The sequence below is a fragment of the Malaclemys terrapin genome, chromosome 4, assembly GCF_027887155.1.
Source record: "Malaclemys terrapin pileata isolate rMalTer1 chromosome 4, rMalTer1.hap1, whole genome shotgun sequence".
NCBI classification, from domain to species: domain Eukaryota; kingdom Metazoa; phylum Chordata; order Testudines; family Emydidae; genus Malaclemys; species Malaclemys terrapin.
Window position 1 is genome coordinate 97,202,040 of NC_071508.1, and position 23,395 is coordinate 97,225,434.

Below are 23,395 nucleotides of genomic sequence, written 5' to 3' on the forward strand. Positions count from 1 at the left end.
ATGCCTAAGCTGTCCCTGGCCCCACATTACCCCCAGAAGCGCTGCAGTCCCTGGGGGAGGGAGATTGGAGGACTCTGTGTGCACTGCCCTTGCTGTGCCTCCAGGTACGTCCCCCGAAGCGCCCATTGGCCACACTTCCCCATTCCCGGCCAATGGGAGTTGCGGGGGGCGGTGCCTGAAGGCAAGGGCAATGCATGGAGCCTTCTGGGGCCGCAGGGATGTGGTGCCGCAGGCCAGATCCATGTTGCAGTTTGCCCACCCCTGTTCTAGCTAGATGCCCTAACATCTGGACTGCATACAGGGTCATTGTCATGTTCACTCTTTCTGCCTCAGACTGTTTAAGTATATATCCACAGTGGAACAGTCATCAGTCAAGAGAGACTCTGCAGTCCAGTGGTTAAGGCACCTACTGGGGAAATAGGAGAGCCCAGGTCTAGTCCCCCAGCACTAATCACTCTTCCATTATTTATCTAGAGCAGATGAGCTTAAACAAGAGACTCAGGGAACTTCCCCCATCAGAATATCCCATAGCTAAGTGATTAATGCCCTTGCCTAAGAGGTGGGAGACCCCTCTTTAAACCTTCTCCCTAGCTCTGGCAGAGAGGGGGGGGAAATTGAAATTCAGTCTCCCCCTCACCCAGGGAAGTGCTTTAACCACTGGGCTGAAAGTTATGAGGTGGGCATTAGCAGCTCCTCCTCCTCTGGCCACTTTGTGCAATTCAAGACAGGCACCTAACTCATTCCCTCAAGAAGCAGTTCAGGCAGCTGGTTCCCATTCCCAGATTGCTAAGCAGACAGTCACATGCCTACAGCCTGAATTTACACACCTGTCTTTGAGAGAGGTGTGGGGCTTTGCATACACCCCTGCTATCAGCATCTCCCATTGGCCAGGTTAGGCAGAATCTCCTAACATGCTGGCTTTTGTAGATCACATTCTGAGGCACCTCTCTCTCCCCATCTGTTGCATAGGGAACCTAGGCACCTAATTCAGGCTTGGTGGATCGCAGTGTTGTTCCTGCGATTTTTCTAGGTGCCTAAAAGTTAGGCACTGTGATACTCAGCATTGCACCACCTAAGTCTCTTTGTAGATCTAACCTCTAATAGTTAAAGAAAGTGTAAAACCTGGTTTTATCCTTAGTTGTAGAGTAAGATGGCCACAATTAGCCCTCTTCACATAAGTGGCAACTTTTTAATAAGTCTGCTTATTGGCTACATTGCACCGTTTATATAAAGGGGTTTTACACCGTGAACTTTCAACTGATTCTTCAAAAATAATGGGTAGTTGTAAAAAGCTGGTCATAGCTCAGTTACTCTGTACACCAGTGCTCCCCGAACTGTAGGGCACAAACCCCTACAGCAGGCATGGCAGGGCCCAGGCCAGCCCCCACATGGTGGGAGGGAGTGCCCTCCAGCCCTGCTCTACCCTCAGTTCCTCTCCAGCTCCCAGCCCCACTCCCAACCCCAGGCGGGCACAGACAACTTCCACTACTGGTAACGGGGTGGGGAGATGGAGACTGACACTCATGTACACTGATTAGCACAGACAATAAGGTAACACAAGTGCATAATTTAGGTCAACAACTGGTGGAAGGTTGGAGTAAACTGAGGCTTTGTGCCATTATATAAATGCATTAAGTAGAATTCTGCACCCTCACAGGCCCAGCTGATCAGTAATTCCAGGGTTTACATGGCAAAGCACAACCACACTAGAGGGAGCTGAGTAGGAAGACTTGTGGAGAGAGGTAACATACCCATGATATAAAGCAAATAAAAAGGAAGTTAGATGCATTATACAAGGATATTTCTGGATTAGTACCAAAGGAAATGGCAGAAACCTAAGATTACTTAAAATCTTAACTGGACAAATGAAAGTAGATCTCAGTCCTGAAGTGGGAGGGAGTACATGGTTTGACAGAGTTTTCCCACAGCCAATTTATGTGGTTCTATAGTATTTTGCATGTAATGGAATTAAATGTCGTGAAATTAGTGCATTCATTCTAATAGAATCCAACAAAACTCCATGTGAAATGGGAAGTTTGAGGGAGAATGGTAATTTGGCAGAGTGAATGTGGAAGTATCCTTATATTTGTGGAGTATTCTGGGTATTGAGATAAGAAAGGCCTTTGGGGTGAGGGATGGATATTATTGTAGCCGCTCGAGCCTTCGCTGAAGGTCCTTATTTGCCTGTCCAGCTACAACCCCTTGATGGCTACCTTAGACTAGCTGAGAGCATGAAACAATGTTGCCACAGGCAAAGACTCTGGCAGTCAGGTTGTGAAGGTTTAGGTCACTCAACCTCCATAGTTGGAGGCACGGCCTGAATAGTGTACCAAGATGTTTTGCCATACTTCCATTGACTTATTTTAAATTTTCTTTTGGGGGCAGGTTATGTTGTATGGAGGGTCCTACCTTTCCCCTAAGGAAGCATGAGGGAATTTGGTTCAGTTCACAAACCTTCTCACAGGTGGTGAGGTAGGCATCTGGAATGAGGCCAACAATTTAGCATCTATTGTCCCTGCAAGGTGGGCACCCCAACACTCTCTCCCTGCTTACCATTCTCTGTTGTCTCTCATTCCTCTGCTTCTCCATGTGCAGTTCAAGTTGTTGCTGCTTTTCATGATCCTTGTTAGTTTTCCCACTCTCTGCTAGTAACCAGGGCTTCAATCTCCAGACTCTGCTTCTCTACATAGAGCCTCTCTGCATCTAGCTTTAGCCTTTGCTACTCCAGTGCCAGAGATGGGGAACTGGCCCATGCAGACACCCGGCTGCTGTGGCTACTAGCTACTGTTCTTGGGCTCTCTTAGACTCCTGCCTGGGTGTGGACCTCAGCTCTGGGCCCGATCATCCTGCTTCAGCCATGCAATCAGCTGTGCCTTAACTTCCCAATGCTTAGGCCTCTCCCCCCCACACAGCTCAGCAATGTCCTTCTTAAGGAGGTGCGTAGAGGCCATTTTCTTGCTGTTTCCTCTGTTTTTACTGCTGCAAGTCACTTATTGCAAAATACGCTTGGTGCATTAAGTAACCAGTCTTTGCTTCCAGTCACATATCCACAGGGTCTAGTCTATACCTCAGCCTGTCATCAGTCTCTTGGCAGTGACCCCTTTAATGTGTCAGGCCCCAAGGACCTACACTGTTCCATAGGGGCAGGACTGTGGCTCCAAGACTCAGACTGGATCTTTGGTGCCAGAGATCCTTGTTTCTCTCTCTGGCTCCCTGCAGTTAATCCAGACTCCAGCAGGAGGCTTATACTGTACCCCTTCAATGCTCCCAGTATTTACAGCGACACAAGCAGCCATTCCAAAACAAGGTAACTATTTATTAGTCACCCAGCATACTGAACCTGGAAGTCCTTAGGTTAGCAGAGAGGCAGCAGTTATGCCACAGCCCATCCTATCCAAGCTGTGGTGGACTCCACCCTCGCTTTGGCTCCTTGTCCCCATGCCCAGGTCAGAGCTTCCAGCCTCTTCCAGAAGCCTATTCTTTATCGTTCCCCTGGTCACAGTTCAGTCCTTTCCCCCCCTAGGTTGGGCCATACTGAGTTCATATTTCCCCCCCTCCGCCCCCAAGCTTCCTGCTATTATCATCATTGGCGATCCCTCGATTCGAGGATGATCTCTACCATAGATTTACATTTGGGGCCTACAATGACTCAGGAATCTGATCCGGGAACCAGAGATCTGCCTGCAGTAGGAACAGACATTTCCTGGTGGGTCAGCTGCCTGCTGGGAGAAAGTTCTTTTTCCTTCCTTCTCTCTTTTCAGCTTCAAGGGCAAGGCGCTTCTCCATTGGGATCGGTTGGTGGCTTGCTCCTCCCAGCTTGTGATGTCCACATCAGTTTTCTTGACATATGCTTTCAGTGTGTCTTTGTAGCATTTCCTCTGACCACCATGGGATTTCTGACCATGTGTGTGCTGAGAGTTGAGGACTTGTTTTGGGAGGCGAGAGTCTGGCATCTGCACACAATGTCCAGCCCAGGGGAAATGGTGCATGAGGATCATTGCTTCAATGCTGGTGACCTTTGCACTAATGCCAGCATCCTCAGTGAAGCCATCTTCCCACTTGCTGTGAAGAATCTTCCGGAGGCATCGTTGGTGGTACCTCTCCAGCCTCATGAGGACCTGTCGATAGGTCACTCAGGTTTCACATCCATAAAGGAGTGTAGGAATAACAATTGTCTTGGTGTCCTGCCCTAGATCCTGTTAGTGTCAATTCATAAATAATTGGAGCTTGCATTGTCTCTTTGGATCCCTTGTTGATCTGGATCGGTTTCAACCAGTTTCTTAACAACTCAGACAAGATGATCTCATTCACTCCCACTCATGTCTGCCCTGACAGAAGCACCATTTAGGGAGGGCAGGGGTACACCTGCCCCCCCCCAGAGTTTTGTACCAGGTCTGCTTGTAGCCCACGCCCCAGGCAAAGCTCTTACCTGCAGCACAGTGCGGCAAGGTCCCTCCTCCAGAAGCTGGGGTTCTCCAGCTACTGCCTCTGTGGTCAGTTTCCTCTGCTGCGCTAGCTCACCCACTACGCCTGCTTGCCTGCCTCCACCAATCAGCTGCTGAGATGATATGGAGTGACTTAGCTGGCCTGGGGCAAAGATAAGGGGGTTGGTCCCTGGGAGGGGCAGTGACCAGGGCCTCTGCGGGTGGGGAAGGCAAGGAAGGGGTCAGTCAGCATGGGAGCAGGAGCACAGGGGCCCCGGTGGTGGTGGTAAGAACACAGGGCCACCAGGCTTGGGGAGGGAGAAGGGGAGTCATTCTCCAGGGAAAGGGAGAGGTGAAGGCATACAGCTGTGCCCTGAGGGAGGGGGCAATGAGTGTGGGAGGAGCAGCTGAGGGGGAACAGTTCCTTTGGCAAGGATCCTCAGGGAGTGGGGAGCTAAGAGCAGGTAAGTGGGTCTTGGGGTCATTTTTAACCTCAAAGAAGCAGTGAGCAGCCCCCCACCGCTCTCTAGGGGACAGACCTTTCTGGTCCAGAGCCGTCATGGCCAGCAGTGGGTGCAGCTTCAAGCACAGCTGTGTGTCCATGCTGTGCTTCAACTTCTGCCAGCAGGTGCTGAGCTTGTGGGGGATGAAGGCTGTGCTGCTGGCCAGCACAAAGATTGACCTGTAATCCATTGACATCCCACACCCAGGTAACTCCCCTTCAGCTACCATCAGCGGGCATTTCAACAACTGACTGTTTCAGTAGCCCCCAAAGACCTTAATCAGGAGTCCTCCATTGTGCTAGACACCATACAACCATTAAGGTTGCCCAGTTCCTGCCCCACAGATCTCAATCTAATCCTTATAATTCCCTATGGCAGGCAGGCAAGTATAATTATTCCCATTTTACAGCAATAGGAATCAAGGCACAGCATCCAAATAGAAAATGGTACTTTAAAAAAAACATATATACAAACTCTGACTAACAAACAAGACTTTTTTCTCAACTTTAAAATGAGGAATTTTCTTGGCGTTTGGTTTTAAATATTCCTGTGAGAACTACAACTCAATCCCTGTAGGATTGTGTTTAAGAGCCTTCTGGAAAGTAACTAGCCTCTAAACAGAAGTGAAAGTGACTTGGAAGTGTCAGCTTCACTCCTGTTTAAAGTCAGTTTTTAATCTATTATTATTATTTGTAGTAGGGTAACATGCCTAGAGCCCCAGCTAGGTGCAGTATAAACTCAGGAGGCTTTTCCCTAGTAGGATGTATCCAAAAGTGAAATGATCTATTCCAATCTTGGTGAACTGCAAAAAGTAAGTAGCCTAAATGTTAGAAAGTAATCTAGATTTTTCTACAATTGTTGTATTCAAGAGTTTGTAATAGGTATATTTTTACTTTACTATTTTAACTCTAACCAGTGTCCCTTAAAAGTGACTTGCCACAAGATGTCAGAACATGTTAATGTTAGAACAGGCAATGTATCACATACCTGATCCCTATTCTGCTACTCTATCCTCAATACTGCACACTCTCATAGCTTATTGCTTAGCAGTAGTTACAAGCACCATGACCTGTTTGTTAAGGCACAGCAGGAGCTACACTGGAAGGTATTTGAGCTAGAGAGATTATGTGAAACTTACTAGTCATACAGTTACCACTCCCTCTGAAAACAGCACACAAGATGTGGCACTATAATGGAAACACTGGAAGCTATTTCAACACCATCAGCTAGCAGAGCAAAGGACTTGATGGTAAGGCTAAAGAGCTATTCCTTTCTGTTGGGGCTCTCGGTTTTAGAAAAATATTCAAGATTTTGCATAGTGCTTCAGAAGAACTGCAACATGAAAACCTAAATTTATCAAGTGCCATGGAATTAGTAGGAAGCAATATTGCTGCTCTTCAACAAATGAGAACATCTGAGAGCCAATGGAAGGAGTTATGCGAAGCTAAAATCATTGCTAAGGAACTTGAAATTGATATTCCAGGTCAGGAAGTTGCAACTGCTGAGCACAGCAGTACAAAAGACCACCTAACAAAATATCCTTCAAGCTGGCCTTGTTTTTTGTTTTTAGTACACTGGGCCTGTCATCTACAGCTGGTCCCAAGAGCACTCAAGAATCTATAATCTGATTTCTATTATCCTGTTCTGGATAGAATTCTTGCTGAGCTTGATAGATGATTCACCTCCAACTGGAATTTGCTTTCTGCACTGATTGTGACCAGAGTGAATATTTTCTTGATTATGAGAAACTGAAAATAATTGCAGATTCAGCGGGCACCTATTTTGGTGATCTGGATGGAGAAGTCAAAGTTGCCAAGAAGCACATTGCACATGCACACACACAAATTCTAGAATTCAGAAATTTAAGTATGTTCTCAACAAGTTACCAAGGGGTTACCAGTCTGCTGTCTATTATAGATAGTGGCGTGAACCATCCAGTTTCTACAGCATCAAATGAGAGGTACTTCTCTGTGCTCAAGAGAGTAAAGGACTACTTAAGCTCCACAATAGGAGATAGGCACCTAAGTGACTTGCTAATTTTAGCCTGTGAATGTGAAGCTTCAAAACACTTAGATATCAACAAGGCCATTGAGTTTTGTCAAGATGAGACCATAGTATTATCCATTGTTTTAGCTCATGTCTGAAGTGTTATTTGTTTTCAATAATTTATTTACCTTTAAACATATCTGGAACAAATTAACTGTCTAATTCTTCTCTTCACAATTTGGAACATAAGCCATTTAAAAATACAATTGCAGGAGTAAAGATTTTAAGCAGATTTTATTTCTCTGCTAAAGATAGCGTACAAAGTATCAAAGTTGTGTTTCTGGTATCTGTTAAGGCTCTAAAATTGATATCTCAAGGCTTAGGATTAGGAATATCTTGCTGTATTATCTCCTGATTGTTCTAAACTGAAGTTAAAATATGGCTTTAATTGGTGTGTGTATATATATTCTTTATATAGGAATTAGATACTGTGCTCCTGTCAGCTAATTTCTAAGTTACTATTTGCAAAAATTTAGAATTTTCCAGTGCTTAAGTAGGCCCTGGAATCACAGTTAAAGTTGCCCCTGTACCAAAATCTGAAATGGCACCGAGAGCAAACAATCCTTTTCCCCCCACTAGGCAGCAATGCAATGTGTAGAAGAAAACTGAAGCACACAGGCTTTGTAAAAATATCATAAAGAGTTCCCACTTCACCACATCTGGGTTTTATCATCTTCAGTGTGCCAAAGACACAGTTTAATGGCACCCAGCAAAGCAATAAATTGCCCGTAAGCAGCATCTGGCTGAGTAGGACACAGACAAGGCCTGGAGCTGGATAAAGCAAAAGTGGCTGGGAGAAGCAACCATATTTGTGGCAAATATGAATACCTGTCCCTTTGAATGCAGAGGTACCAGATTTGTTACATTTAGCCAGGATGTTGCAACTCTCTTTTCAAAAATCTATCCAGAAACAGAAGCAGATGAAAAAGCTGGCACTTTACCAGATGTCCCTCAATGGCTGCCTGTTAGTTTGAGGGAAATCTAAGGGTACGTCTACCCTGCAATTAAAAACACTAAGCAGGCTAGTGCCAACTGACTCAGGGTCAGGGGTGGTTTAACTGCAGTGTAGACATTTGGGCTCAAGCTAGAGCCCATGCTCTAGGACCCTGTAAGGTGGGAGCCTGAACCTGAACATCTACACTGCAGTAAAACAACCACTTAAGCCTGAGTCCCTTAGCCTGAGTCAGTTAGCACAGGCCAACCCCATGTGTCTAACTGGAGCGCAGACATACCCTAAGAAGTTGAGGGCTCTGTAGGATAGAACTCAAGGGCCTGAAACTTATGTACTTGACCATATACTTCTTGGCCCATAGCTTTCTCTTGCACTTGTGAGTAGACGTACTTGTGCTCCCGCCATCTTGCTATAAAAGAGTGTGCTGCTAGGGCAGTCAATGTAAAGGCTATTTAGCTTTGGAACTCACTCCTCTTCATAGGCTAAAAGAGCCAAATCTGTTGAAGTTTAGAACACAGTGAGAAGCATATCTATTCTCCCTGGTTTTTAGAGAGGGCACAGCATTAGGAAGATAAGGACTTTCCATTGCCTGTTTTCTACCAGGCTTTTGGTGGTCAGAGGTTTGGTGAAAATGACGGAGTTGTAAAAATTGTGTTTTTAAGGATAGTCGAGGGGACATAGAGCCCTGGATAGGACTCAAAAAAAAAAAAAAAAAAAAAAAAAAAAAAAAGTATACAGAAACTATGACAATGTCTCAAATGTCCTTAGTCTGATTCCATATCTTATACAGAAAAAAGTGGTAGAAAGAACATTCACAAACAAGGGACAAAAAAAAGCTTTTAGACTCAAAACCAAGCACACCTCTACCCCGATCTAACGCGACCCAATATAACACGAATTCGGCTATAACGCAGTAAAGCAGTGCTCCGGGGGGGCGGGGCTGTGCACTCCAGTGGATCAAAGCAAGTTCCATATAACGCGGTTTCACCTATAACTCAGTAAGATTTTTTGGCTCCCGAGGACAGCGTTATATCAGGGTAGAGGTGTACATACCAAAAGCTCTTAAGTTCTGCCAGCAAACAAGCTACACATACAGAAATCAGTAATGGAAAAGTTTCAAGGTTTTTACTCTTAAATAATTGTACAATGAATATGACATAGATGTAAACATCTGTTTGTGCAAATGAACTTTTAACAATATGGCTTTTTACTTTTGTCTTCCATTATTTCAGTAACCGTGTACTTTAATCTACTTTTGCATCATATGATTAGCTACATAAAGTTGCTCCAGAAAAAAAAAAAAAGTCTCATACATGCTATTAACATTATTTTACAGCTTGACTGCAAAATAAAGGTATCAGGTAAACATAACAGAACACACCCATGCTGCCAAGTGTACTGTACAAAGATTTTTAATACTTCAGTATCTAATTGCATATTTGTTTTCCATATGCTCAACCATTTCTCCAACTTGTGGGCACGCATGCTTAGATAGGAATATATCTGCATAGACAAAAAATGCACCTATCTAGCGGGGGAAAAAAGCCATAGGTACCCTGACTTACACCAAAAAGCAATATATACCCTGGCCACACAGGAATTGGAGCAGTAGTGAAGTCTACTTTGATACTGAAGTTTGAACACTGACAAGTCTCTTTTTGACTGTAGTCTTAATTCTCTAAATGTATTAAAAACACAAGTACAGTAAATGGAAAAAAGTTTCACGTTTTGATAGTCAGCAATCAGCCATTTTGCTTTTGGATGTGTTGGTTTTGTTTTTAAATATCTAGAAATTGTCTCAAAGAAATACTACTGCTCTCTTGACTGGAAGCAGCAAGATTTTGAAATGCCTCAGGCTTGCCTGTTATTTCTAAAAACATCTGACTCAGTGTCTGAGATAGCAATTCATAACCTATTGTAACTTATTTGTATAAGTTTTTAAACTAGATTTTTCTAACTTTTAAAAATCTAGTCAAAATTAAAATGAGCAGCTGACTAGTAATCATAAGAAGCCAAAGTAAATGGAAAAATACCTAATATACAGAGATGAAAGTTTACTTGTACATGTTAAAAAGAAAAAATTCCTATTTTACAAAAAAGCAGAACTAAGAATCACATACAGACTTAATTTTCTCAAAGAATGTTAAGGTAGTTCTAGAACAATTGAGTTAATAGTCAAATTAGTACTTATAAGTCTACAGGTTTAGTAGTTGGCAGGAGTTTTGCTTTTGATATTGGATTCTTTGGAGATCCCCTGTATCGAGCTTTTTCTTTTCCTGTAGCACTTTTCCGGAGGGTACTTTTATCTGGTGTAGCAATCGGAATGTTTATACTTGAGTTAATTTTTACAGCAGCTTTTGGTGCTTCATGATTGGTTAGATCTTCTAGAACAGATTTGGATGGGTTACCAATAGTTACTTTCTGTTTGCAGATTCTAACTGTTTTCACAGAAACATCAGCCTGTTCCAGCAGATTTATCGATTTTGAAGATTTGGATGCTAAGTCTAGTTCAGATGATGTAGAAACTTGTGTGTGTGTAGTTTCACAATACAGCAATGAAACTGTGGAATTCTTTGAGAACTTTTCTGTACAGGAGGATAGTGCAGTATCATAGCTTACTGATTTAACAAGAGGAGAACAAACATCACCAGGTTTTGCCAACTTATAGCTTACAGATTGTCTGTTAGAGTCTAAGAGGGAGTTTATCCTTCTTACAGACTGGCGGACAGGGGTACGTTGAAACTTAAGAGGTGGTTTAGTTTTGCTTGCGGAACATGGATCGTTTAATGAAAGTTTGTTGAACCAGTGTACGTGGTCAGAAACCTTTCCATAGTCAGAAACTGGTAAAGTTTTAGGTACAGTATTATCATAACCTCCAGTCTGCAAGTACAGTTTCCCAGGTCTGTTTCTAGACTTCAACAACGGCGAGACAGGGAGCTCCCCAGCAGCAACAGGCTGAGCTGAATTACGGGACTTCAGCTCGTAATCTTCAGCAACTCTTTCTGACTGTTCCAGTTCCTCACCCTCTTTTCTTCTGAAGGAATCTATCTTCTTTAAATTATCTTTTGAATAACTGTTCTGAAAAGTCAATCTGTCCTCTCTGGACATTACCTGAGGCATACTAAATTCTGGTGCATCTTCCATGCCCAATTTCTGTCTCTGAAGTTCAATCACAATAGGATTTTGGAAGCTGTTTTCCTCCACAACCTTGATTTCATCTTTACTTGATTGATATTTGTCAGTGGTATTAGATTTATTAGCAAACTGGTTAAACTGATCCTTGGATTTTTCAGCTGCCAGACTTTCAGCTGAAGTTTCAACAAGGTCCTTCTCTGGACTAACCCCTGAGAGACATGGAGTTTCAGTTAACTTTTCTTCTCTTAAATCTGATACAGAAGACTTTGCATCACCTATTAAATTTTGAAGATTGCTTCCAGATTCAGAAAATGCTTTTTTAATTTTCAATAATGTTTCTGTAGTCAAGTTATTCTCATCCACACAAAGCGAGTACTCCCTTAGACTATTATCTTGCTTATGATTTGCAGTAGTGGACCTTAAGTCATCTGGAATGGCAGGTGGCTTTTCAACTATAAGAACAGGTTCTGAAAAACAGCTTTCAGTTTCAAGATATCCCATCAGACTTGCCTCATTGTTGCTGGTGCCATGAGAATCTGTAATACTGGGTCCATTCCAAGACATTCGGTAATTTGCTTTATCACATTTCGGAGTTAGCAAGTTCTCCTCCGACTTGCTCATTATTTGTGAACCTTGAGAGAAGTTTGATAGAATTATTTGTTTAAAATATTGGTTAGCCTTAGTATTCATAGAACATTAACTAAACCAGACAAAAAACTCTTGCTGATGACTCAAGTTATTAAAAAAAACATTAAGAGTTTAAAGGCCATGCCATTCACTGAAATTGAGACTTGCAGTATTTTTTTTCAAAGAGATGAAAGTCCTTCATAAACAGGTTACAATATTAAAGAGCAATTAGGTTCAAATGTCAAAGAAGCAAGCCATGATATAATGCAAATATTTGTTTTTATAGATAAAAAGACTTGTCTCTAAATAGCTAATATAAATTATCTATTGCTTCGTAAGAACCTTTAATATTGTCTAACTGCTTTTCACTTTACCAGCTCACTTTCAGTGCTTTTAATAACTAAAGATATCAAAACAATCATTAGGTTTTTAAGCTATCCTTACCTCCACAAAAATACAAGCTCTTTTTTTAGTTATATTCAGCAAGTATTGCAAGACATTTACCTTTCTTTGAGAATTTTTCACTGACACGTGTGCTGAAAAGTATATCTGTCTTTACAGATTCAACTGTATTTTCCAAGTCTTGTTGACTTGCAAGTCGCCGACCAATATTTTCAGATCCTTTACCAACTGGACATCCAGTTAAAACATTCTTAAGGTGGGGTGGGGGAGGGGGGAAGAGAAGGAAAAAAAGAAAACTAATCTTAATCTTTTTAAAAAGCTGAACGTGGGGAAGTCATTTAGATCTTCTGTTACTTTCTAGGCCTTTTTGATTTTGACATCTGCAATTCAGGAAATACTTTTCCAATTTGCAGCAACTGCAAAAAGTGAACTTCTTAAATATGAATTAAAAAAATTTAGTAAGTCAGACCTGGTTTTAGAGTTCTGGACCGCATAGTATACAGAACATTCTACACTTGTTCTTAAACATTAATTGGTCTTGCTTAAAAATATTATATGTCCTAAAAAGGTTTTCAAAATTTTGTCTTTAGTGGATCCCTAAAAAAATTTCAAATGGAGGTGCAGATCCCTTTGGAAATCTTAGGCTTAGTCTGCAGACCATAGGCTGAAAACCACCGCCACAGAATAAGCTACAAGAAAGATTAATAGGATAGTAGAAGTGTACTTACTACATCTTTGCTGCTTTTTCCCAGACTAAATTTCAGACGTAATGACCTGCGAACCATTTCTTTTCGGCTAATCTTTGGAGAGAAGCAACCAGTTTTTCCTGATTCAACCCTGAAAAAGTTGAAAAAAAATTTTTTTTTTTTTTAAAGTTCATGGAAAGATAAATTCAGTATATTACTTTCTTTTTACAATTTATATTCTTCTACGCCCTTTATTTTGAACTTTTAGTGCAATAGTGCTTTGCAGTAGTGCTTCACAGAAAGAAATCTGGTAAACACATAAATAAAATAATTTAAAATACTAGAAAAAGGACTAATGAGGTTCTATTTAAAATAGTGTGTAAAGTTCTGACACTAATAAGGCGATGTTCAAGAAATTGAACACATACAAAGAGCAAATAGAGTAATACAAAAACCTCATATCTTTATTAGGGCTATCAAGCAATTAAAAAAATTAATCATGCTGTTAAATAGAATACCATTTATTTTAAATATTTTTGGATGTTTACTACATTTTCAAATATATTGATTTCAATTATAACAGAATACAAAATATTCAGTGCTCAGTTTATATTTTTATAAATATTTGCACTGTAAAAAAAAATTGTATTTTTCAATTCACCTCATACAAGTACAGTAGTGCAATCTCTATCATGAAAGTTAAACTTACAAATGCAGAATTAGATACAGAAAAACTCCATTCAAAAATAAAACAATGTAAAACTTTAGAGTCTACAAGTCCACTCAGTCCTACTTCTTGGTCAGCCAATCATTCAGACAAACAAGTTTGTTTACATTTGCATGAGATAATGCTGCTTGTTTACAATGTCACCTGAAAGTGAGAACAGGCATTCGCATGGCACTGTTGTAGCCGGTGTTGCAAAATATTTACGTGCCAGATGCGGTAAAGATTCATATGTCCCTTCATGCTTCAACCACCATTCCAGAGGACATGCTTCCATGCCGATGATGGGTTCTGCTTGATAATGATCCAAAGCAGTGCAGACTGACACATGTTCGTTTTCATCATCTGAGTCAGATGCTACCAGCAGAAGGTTGATTTTCTTTTTTGGCGGTTTGGGTTCTGTAGTTACTGCATCAGACCGTTGCTCTTTTAAGACTTCTGAAACCATGCTTCACACCTCGTCCCTCTCAGATTTTGGACGACATTCAGATTCTTAAACCTTGGGTCGAGTGCTGTAGCTATTTTTAGAAATCTCACATTGGTACCTTCTTTGCGTTTTGTGAAATCTGCTGTGAAAGTGTTCTTAAAATGAACGTCATCATCTGAGACGGCTATAACATGAAATATATGCAGAATGCATGTAAAACAGAGCAGGAGACATACAGTTATCCCCACAAAGAGTATAGTCACAAATTTAATTGACGCATTATTTTTTTAATGAGCGTCATCAGCATAGAAGCACGTCCTCTGGAATGGTGGCTGAAGCATGAAGGGGCATACGAACCTTTAGCACGTCTGGCACATAAAAACTTTGCAATGCCAGCTACAAAAGTGCCATGCGAACACCTGTTCTCACTTTCAGGTGACATTGTAAATAAGAAGCAGGCAGCAGTATCTCCCGTCAATGTAAACAAACTTGTTTGTCTTAGCAATTGGCAGTATAAGAAGTAGGACTGAGGGGACTTGTAGGCTCTAAAGTTTTACACTGTTTTGTTTTTGAGTGCAGTTATGTAACAAAAAAAACCCTGCATTTGTAAGTTACACTTTCACGATAAAGAGATTGCACTTCAGAACTTGTATGAGGTGAATTGAAAAATACTATTTATTTCTTTTGTTTATAATTTTTACAGTGCAAATATCTGTAATAAAAAGTAATCTAAAGTGAACACTGTGCACTTCGTATTGTGTTGTAGATGAAATCAATATTGATAATGTAGAAAAACAGCCAAAAAATATTTGATAAATTTCAATTGATATTCTATTGTTACAAGTGCAATTAATCGCGATTAATTTTTTTATCACGATTGACAGCCCTAATCTTTATTCCCAAAAAAGGAATTAACATTTGTATGCTTTAGAAATGGATGCGACTGAAGTATGATGTATTGAAAATACAGAAACAAAATGATAGATATTAAAAAGGGATCAGGACCTACAAGAACTGAAATAAGCAATTGAGTAAACGATTCCTTGAAAATGGACAGTTTAAAAAAAATACTTTTAAAGCTTATTAGATTTTTTTAAACACCTCCACTATCCCCAAAGAATCAGTTTCTTTAAAATACTAAAAAGTAAAAAGCTAATATTTAGTTCAGTTTAACTAGAATTATGACAAGAAATTAGGAACTTGCCTGATTATTCAATTTTTTTTTAAAGTATGTGCACAGCATACATGAATGCTTTAGTCCATGTTCATTTCAACACAAAACCCAAATGTAATGGCAGTTTGGTATGGATACTTGGCCACTAAGACCTGGGCAGATCACCAATTCACTTTACATGTGGAAGGACACGATCTTTTCAATATTAAAACTTTAAAAAAAAAAAATAATAATAATAATAATAACAATAATGTTGAGATTGTCTTTATCCATATGACAGAAAAGGGCAATCCTTTTTTGTTTTGCTTTTCAATTCACTTTTAACAGTGTGCACTCGTAGCTTCTGTGAATTAAGACAAGTTACCTGTAAATTTTTTTGCTTGCAATTCTTTTACTTCTTCGATTTCCTGTACTAGATAGATGCTTTTCACTGCTGACTGAGGGAGACAGTGAACTCTGAGATGACTCGAGAGAGACATGAGGGCTTGCTTCAAATTGAGCTACAGGAATAAAAAAGTCACAGGTACATGATAAACAGATTCTTGTTTAGGTGGTGTGTTATGTTAAAATAAAAACCTCTAATGCCACTTCTATTTTTTTTTAAAGCAAGTGTCTTATTTTCACCTTGACCATTAGCAACTAAGAGTTAAAAAAACCAAAACCAAAAACACACACACAAAATCATTTGTTCAGCACAATGTTCTTGAGAGAACTGACACAGAAACAATTAATTCTGTTTGTTGTAGGTCTTACATAAAAGAAGAGGGGGAATTCACCATACGCAAAAACAACCTTTGTTTTGACACTGAGAAGTGGGAGAACATGGATGCTGCTAGTGTCACATCTTAAGTTATTTCCATACAGATTAGTTAGAAGATCATTGTTCAAAAGTTGTCAATATTAAATAAAACACAATCAAAATAGATTTAAGTTTTTGTCTTAAGATTAAAAATGACAAGAGGCACTCTTGATCTTTGACAACACTAGATCAAGTATACGTTCTACAACACTTAGGGTACGTCCAGACTACCCGCCTAATCGGCGGGTAGTAATCAATCTATCGGGGATCGATATATCGTGTCTAGACGAGACGTGATATATCGATCCCCGAATGTGCTCCCCGTCGATTCCGGAACTCCACCAGGGTGAGTGGCGACAGCGTAGTTGACGGGGGAGCCGTGGATGTCGATCCCGCGCTGTGAGGACCCGAGGTAAGTCGAAATAAGATAGCGTAGCTGAAGTCGACGTATTCCCATAGCTGAAGTTGTGTATCTTACATCGACACCCACCCCCCGAAGATAGACCAGCCCTTAGCTAGAAGAGAGTTTTAAGAAGTATAACAATGAAGGATATGGTATTTTATCCATCAGCCTGCACAGAAAGCTGAGCTGTGTTGCTAGCATCTTCTAAAACATTAGTATTTATCTGTACTTCACAGCAGATATGATTAACTAAATTATCTTCACTATTTATGCTAATACTTAATGTTTGGAAAGCACTTAATGGGCACTAAAGAAGGACTGTTCCTGCTCTGTAAGATCACAACACAATGACAAAGAGGTTAGTAGAACAGGAATAGGTAGTTTATATGTAATTCAACTCAGCTCACAATAAGCAGCCTAATAAGAGTGGGTCTTTAATAAAGACTTAAACATAGCCAGGATAGTGGTCTTGCAGATAAACTCAGAGATTGTAACATGCAGTGACACAGAATAAGGCAGAGGTGATTGTGAGAGAAAAACTGACAAACCTGGAACAACAAGTCTGGGAACACAAGCAGTATGGAGGAGATGAGGTCAATACAAGCTTGACAAGGGAAGAAAGTAGGGTGGGGCAAATTTAAGCAAAGCTTTGAAGATGAGGACAAGAAGGTTAAATTTGAAGCAATACAGAATAGGGAGCCAGTGTAAAGGTTATAGAAGAAAGATTACTTTAGCAGCTGCATTTTGTACAGTGTAAAGGACAACGGTGTGTTTAGGAGACCACAGAGAGGAGAATGCAGCAATATTCTAGGCAAGATATGAGAGATTTGACTATGACCTAGATATGATATAAGGAGAGAGAAAAAAAAAAAAAAAACCCCTCGATATTGCAGGAGTGAGTAATGGGAAAGATAGTCGTTTTGTGAATAGTGAAATACAGAAGGCTGGGGAGGGAAGAAAAGGAATTCTATTTTGGCCATTTCAGGTAAATGTTCAGAATGCCTAAGTCTTGACATCCTCGACTTTCATTGGGTGCTTTTGAAATTTTACCTTTCAAGCTTGTAACAAGATGTTCAAGAGGAGCTGCTACAGAGAATCAGAAATGCAGAATTGGATGGATAGAGACAAGTCAGTTATGGATACATAGATTTCAGAGAGTTATCAGCACAGATCATAACTGAAGCAATGTGACCGGATAAGATCTCCCACAGACACGGTGGAAAGCGCAAGGAACCAAGGTAATTAAATTGTTATTTGAGTGCAATTGCTCTTCTATGGACTACCCACTAAGAGCAATAGATTTCAAGTCATTAACAGCACAAACTGAAAGCCTTCAAGCTACACTGTAAGTCACTGTACCTGATGCTGGTGTTGAGGCGCTGCTAAAAAGGCTACTTGAGAGCAATTCAAAAGCAAAATTATGCTTCAGGGACCGCCTTTTCTTGCTAGAGAAGCCTTGAGAAGAATCAGTTGGAAGTTTACGCTTGGTGCTTGGAGTAAGAATCAATGGAGTCACTGATGGAAAGACTACAATTAATAAAACTGTATCTGCAATAAGCACTTAAAGTTGAGAGCATATGAAGTTAAATACTATATTGTTTGTAAGTCAGCTTTGTTTCTCCAGAAGCAGTTATTCAAAACTGAACCAAGACACATGCATTTTAAAAACAGGCATGGCACTCAAATAGCTTTAATAAATTTTGCATAGGAAAGTCCAAAAACCAAGTTAATATGCCAAGAAAATATAGGTGGGAAGAGTTTTAGCTGCAGTCTTCATTGCAAGAAAACAGTTACCTTTTGCAAGTTTATAAAGGGACAGAGCAAAGCAAGATAAATATATTTGAATTTAAGCATAAATTCATTCTCTAATACTCAACGTGGCTGCATGCTACCCTACTATATTCAAGCCTTAGTTTTCATTAGATAAAAGCAGATTAATTTCTAATCCTAGAACTGCTCAGTGCTAGCAGCTCTAAGTCTAAATGCAGTATCCTCACTGAAAATGTAACTATATTCAATTTTGACCAGAAACTTTGTTTAGAAACTGGTACCTCTTTGGAATAAAACTAAATTCATAATCTTTAGTTTCAGCCTTGCTAGAATATAGTCCACAAATCTAAAGATACTGCATGAGGCTCTATTTAGTGCAAACAAACACTAAATACCTACCATTTCTGTCTCGCTGAGGTGTAGTGGAGGGTGTTCTGTTAGATTTAAGTTTATTCAATGCTCCACTAACAATATCTGAAATGCAAGACATACCAAGCAATCAAGCTTTACTATTGACTTGTCTTGCTCTATTTTTTAAAAGAGATATGATTTTATGTGAAAGAGGCACCATCAATGACAAAGATATCAGAGTAGTTTCCATGCTGTTTGTTTTTAAAACATTTTTAAAAGGAAAATATGGGCAGCATTATCTCCTGTAAATGTAAACAAATTTGTTTAACCACTGGCTGAACAAGAAGTAGGATTAAGTGGACTTGTAGGCTCTAAAATTTTGCATTGTTTTGTTTTTGAGTGCAGTTATGCAACAAAAACAAAATCTACATTTGTAAGTTGCATTTCATGAAAGAGATTACACTACAGTTCTTGTCTGAGGTGAATTGAAAAATAGTTTTATCATTTTTACAATGCAAATATTTGTAATCAAAAATATAAAGTGAGCAGTGTATACTTTGTATTCTGTGTTGTAACTGAAATCAATATATTTGAAACTGTAGAAAAACCATCCAAAAATATTGAATAAATTTCAATTGGTATTCTATTGTTTAACAATGCGATTAATCGTGATTTTTTTTAGTTAATTGCGTGAGTTAACTGCAATTAATTGACAGCATTAATATATAAATTTGTCTATTATACACACACACACACACACACTTACTTACTAACACCACCCATCTACCCTAATAATTAACACCCAAGTGCTTAATTTGTTGAATGGAAAGGACTACTAGTACATTCTCATCATTGTTTCGGATCTTCCAAGTAATGTAATAGATTAAGGCCAATAGGCTGGTTAGAAGATTAATTTTTAAAAAGCGATCAGCGAAGTTGGGGAAAGAGCTAGCAAATACTTTACATATATGCTGGTTAAAATGGGAAACAAAATACAGACAGTCTGCAATAAATGCAGTGTGTCAATTTAGAATTCAGTAGGCATTTTTAGAGTAGGGAAGTCATATGATACTGGTTTAAGGAGTTTTTTTTATTGCCAGGAGTACATAAACGTACCTATTCCTGATTTTAATATTCGATAGGCTTTCATGAACTAAATTATCAATTTCTCTCCGCAATCAAATCTACTAACTAGATCCTGTGCCATATATTCATTTTGCAAGCTACATGAATCCCTCACGTGAGCAACACATGGGAGAATAAGTATCTCATAGCCAACATATTCCATCAAGTTTGGTAGCTTTTTAAAATATATAGTTGGAGAGAAAGATCCTGTGCGTCTAATTTTGTGACTTTAGTACTCATGAAAGCGAGCAACTAAAAATCGCAAGCTAGCTATAAAGCCTGGTTTAACATGGATAAGCTTTTTCTCAGAGCATTTGTGTTCCAATTTACAATACCAGTGTTATTCCAGTCCTGGCCCTTTCTTGAACAGAAATGCCAACTGTGTCAGAGGTTGTGTGGTCATTTTATGTGAACAATCACTCACTAAAGACTAGGAAGACACCTCAAAAACTATTTTCATTTGCGACTCAAAAAAAGAGGATTTGAAACCAGATCTCCAGAGGCTAAAAGCTAAAACATTATCCTGCCACACACAGCCTGAAAGAAAATAACCTTTTCAGTCAGAATGAAGAGGACATACAAAAGAAGTGTTATGGCATGACTGCACAACCTAGTAGTTTTTACATCAATAATTATGAAATGTTAAGAAGTTTTCCAACTCTGTGAAACCTTTTATAAAGTTCACCATTTTCAACCTGAGCGTAGCAAACTTCACAGCCAGTTGATACGGCAGTCCGTGGTGCTTAGGGAGAAGCGGGTCCTCTTGAGATACATGGATTTAGTTTTCTACATGGTCCTAAAGCCTCAGTTGAGTCTATCTTTATATTTACTCATTGAACCGTAGTCAGTCAAATTTTCAGTATATGTACTCACCCCCAACACTTCGTCGTCTTCTTCTCTTACACTGACTAGGAGATTCACTTTCTTCATAGCCTTTCAGTGAAGGAGTAGAATCAAGAGCATCAATACCTAACATAGCAGGTATTTTTTCCAGGATAAATTCCGGTACACGTCCTGAATTAGATGTTTGTAGAGTTTAAAAAAAAAAAAATTAAAAATTGGAAACTATAGTTATATAAACATATCTGTATTTAATATAAATAAATGCATAGTCATTTCGACAATTTATTCAGTTGTCATCTTACCAATATCTGCTGCATGATCAATAAGTGTTTGCACAACAGCAGCCTGCAAACGAAGCTTTTTTTCTGTGTTAACAGACATCTTTTCATTATCACTTGAGTGCAAGAGGTTTGGAGCAAAAATCACTGCCAGATTACGGCTATCCATTTTGTTCTCATTGGATCTTATTAAAAAGAAAGAAAATATAAGAGCTTGCAAGTATCAGTTTTGTCTTTACATTCTCTCTTGATCAGAACATAAGCAGTGGGGATAGACAAAACAGGCTAATGCAAATTTTTAGTTGAAGTGGAAGACTTGCATTTGTGAGAGAAAACACACACTAAGATTTAGGGCAGATTCAAGACACTTACACCAGTGGCTAGTTAATGACTTATACATGATATTTAGCTTAACAGTTTCCACAGCCCATCAGTTTTCACAAAGCAAGAGGATCAGCCAGATGGGGGTAATCTCATATTCGTTGCTCTTTTGGAAAAGAAGAGATGGCAATATGGCAGCCAGAAAACTGGAATAGGAGTCAAGTTCCTGCTACATGAAGACCCTATGATAGACACCCAAAAAAGTCAGGAGCTGACATAATGCTTACATTATTACTGGTAAATGAATGTCATTAAGAATATTTATAGTCATAATACTGACAGAGAAAGTTACAGCACTCCTCTGGTTTTAGACATATTATAGGAATTTTCAGAGTTTGTTACAAGTACCACACCTATATTTCTCTACTTACCTTAGGGACACATTTCTGAGAAAGTTGAAAAAGTATCGCAAAGTATCTATTGTTCTGTCAGCCACAAGACAAGAAAGCAGCACTGTGGCAGTGTTCTTCTCCTCTTTTTCTAGGTGCTGAGCCTTGAAAAGAGCTTCCTGCAGATCAGTTGGAAGGATCGGCTCTGGTAACTCTCTAAAGAACTGTTTAAGAAGCCCTGCAACATCACATGGCAGTGCTGCAGGTAGACAGTTTTCACCTTGATCCAGTTGACTCTGAAATGGTTCATAACTAGCATAAGTTGAGGCCTTCAAAAGCAATTAGATGTCTTACCTTTACTAGTTTGTAGTCTTATCATTAGGGCCCTACCAAATTCACAGTCATGAAAAACACATCATGGATCGTGAAATCTGGTCTTGTATAGGGTAAAAAAAAAACAAAAAACCACACAATACACAGATTTCCGAGGGGAGACCAGCATTTCTCAAATTGGGGGTCCTGACCCAAAAGGGAGTTGCAAGGGTGGGGAGTGGCAAGGTTATTTTAGAGGGGTCGCAGTATTGCCACCCTTACTTCTGCACCACCTTCAGAGCCAGGTGGCTGGAGAGTTGAGGCTGTTGGATGGGTGCCCAGCTCGGAAGGCAGCATCCTGCCAACAGTGCAGAAGTAAGGGTGGCAATACCATACCACACCACCCTTACTCCTGCTTTCAGGGGCAGCTGGAGAGTGGTGGCTGCTTACTGAGGGCCCAGCTCTGCAGGCAACAGTGCAGAAATAAGGGTGGCAATACCATACCATGCCATCCTTCTGTACTGCATTTTTTTCTGGATTTATAGTTTCTCCTCAGCCCATCTTGCTGTGGGAGAAAGCTACCAAGTTTAAGTTTCCGTGATATCTAAAAATAAACTTATTTTTGTTTAATCTCATGTCCTTCCTCTAACATTCCAGAAAGATGAAAAAACAGTTCTTTGGTTATTTCAATAACTATACACAAAGGACTGAAGTTTGTGTCTGGAGGGAGAAGGGAGTCCAGTGACTAGTGATCAGAAAGCTTATCCAACTACTCCCAGCACAAAACACGATTGCTTCTAAAGAGAATCAGAAAAAGTTAGACATATAGACACTTGGGTGAAATGTAGCTCAAGTCCAATACAATCACTCTTTGAAAGAAAGAAAAAAAAATACCTTTAATGTTTTTAAACGGACAAAAGATCCAGATTTCCTGAAGAGTCCTTCAGTGTGAACATGTTCTTCTAAATATTTGCAAGCATCAACAAGAAAGCTGAGGAAAGAAAGTCACAGTATGTTTTATATCTTTGCACAGTTCAATTTTCCTGTGATAAATAATGTCACAGAAAATAATATTTTAGAAAATGTTTATTTTCTCCAATCACAGTAAGAAACTGAAAGTAAATGCAAGTGAGTGACAACCTTATGGGTTCCTGTCTGTTTTCCAACCTCTCTTTCCAAGAGAGAATTCCCTTCCCCTGAGAAGCCTGACCAGTCACAGAAAAGCAATTGTGGAATTCCTTTCTACTTTGAAAAATATTTTTTGTTGAAGAGAAAAATATGTCCCTCAAAATCAAAGCGGTAAATGATGTAGACAGCCCCAAAGTAAATATGGTTCCAGTTTAAAACACACAATCTTTACTTACCTTGGAATACTTCCGTACTCTGGTACAACTGACTGAGGTAATGAATGAAGCGATATTCCAAAGACTTTGCCCTAAAACGCAAAACTCAATTAATGTTGCTCAAGCAGCTATGAAAATTTTACCAGGCAAATACTGCAGAAATATAGACAAATACATAGAGCACAACACAAGAACTGAAGAGAAAGCCAAAACTTTTGGATAAGAACTGATGTCATACTAATTGTTAAAGGGACACTGCCAACTTTAAAAAGATACTTATTTGTAAATAAATAGTAAACAGTAAATACATTTCAGATAACATCCAAAATTACCATAACAAAGATTAGAAAAATACTCCCTA

General features: G+C 39.6%; 1 protein-coding gene across 2 annotated transcripts in view; it reads right to left on the minus strand.

The window, feature by feature from the left end:
- LOC128836295 (neuroendocrine protein 7B2-like) overlaps positions 1 to 23,395 on the minus strand; it is a 75,727-nt gene that overhangs the window by 47,251 nt on the left and 5,081 nt on the right. The window contains exons 2-12 of one of the 2 annotated variants that reach the window (XM_054026427.1): positions 23,056 to 23,126; positions 22,586 to 22,682; positions 21,422 to 21,675; positions 20,694 to 20,854; positions 20,422 to 20,562; positions 18,472 to 18,546; positions 17,662 to 17,817; positions 15,465 to 15,600; positions 12,818 to 12,926; positions 12,192 to 12,339; positions 8,673 to 11,692 (exon numbers count right to left, since the gene is read on the minus strand). In XM_054026427.1, the coding sequence (XP_053882402.1) occupies positions 10,113 to 11,692; positions 12,192 to 12,339; positions 12,818 to 12,926; positions 15,465 to 15,600; positions 17,662 to 17,817; positions 18,472 to 18,546; positions 20,422 to 20,562; positions 20,694 to 20,854; positions 21,422 to 21,675; positions 22,586 to 22,682; positions 23,056 to 23,126 (2,928 nt within the window). In that variant the 3' untranslated portion in view covers positions 8,673 to 10,112. Of the gene's footprint in view, positions 11,693 to 12,191; positions 12,340 to 12,817; positions 12,927 to 15,464; positions 15,601 to 17,661; positions 17,818 to 18,471; positions 18,547 to 20,421; positions 20,563 to 20,693; positions 20,855 to 21,421; positions 21,676 to 22,585; positions 22,683 to 23,055; positions 23,127 to 23,395 lie in introns of those variants that run through there. The other variant, XM_054026428.1, reaches the window with a different exon arrangement.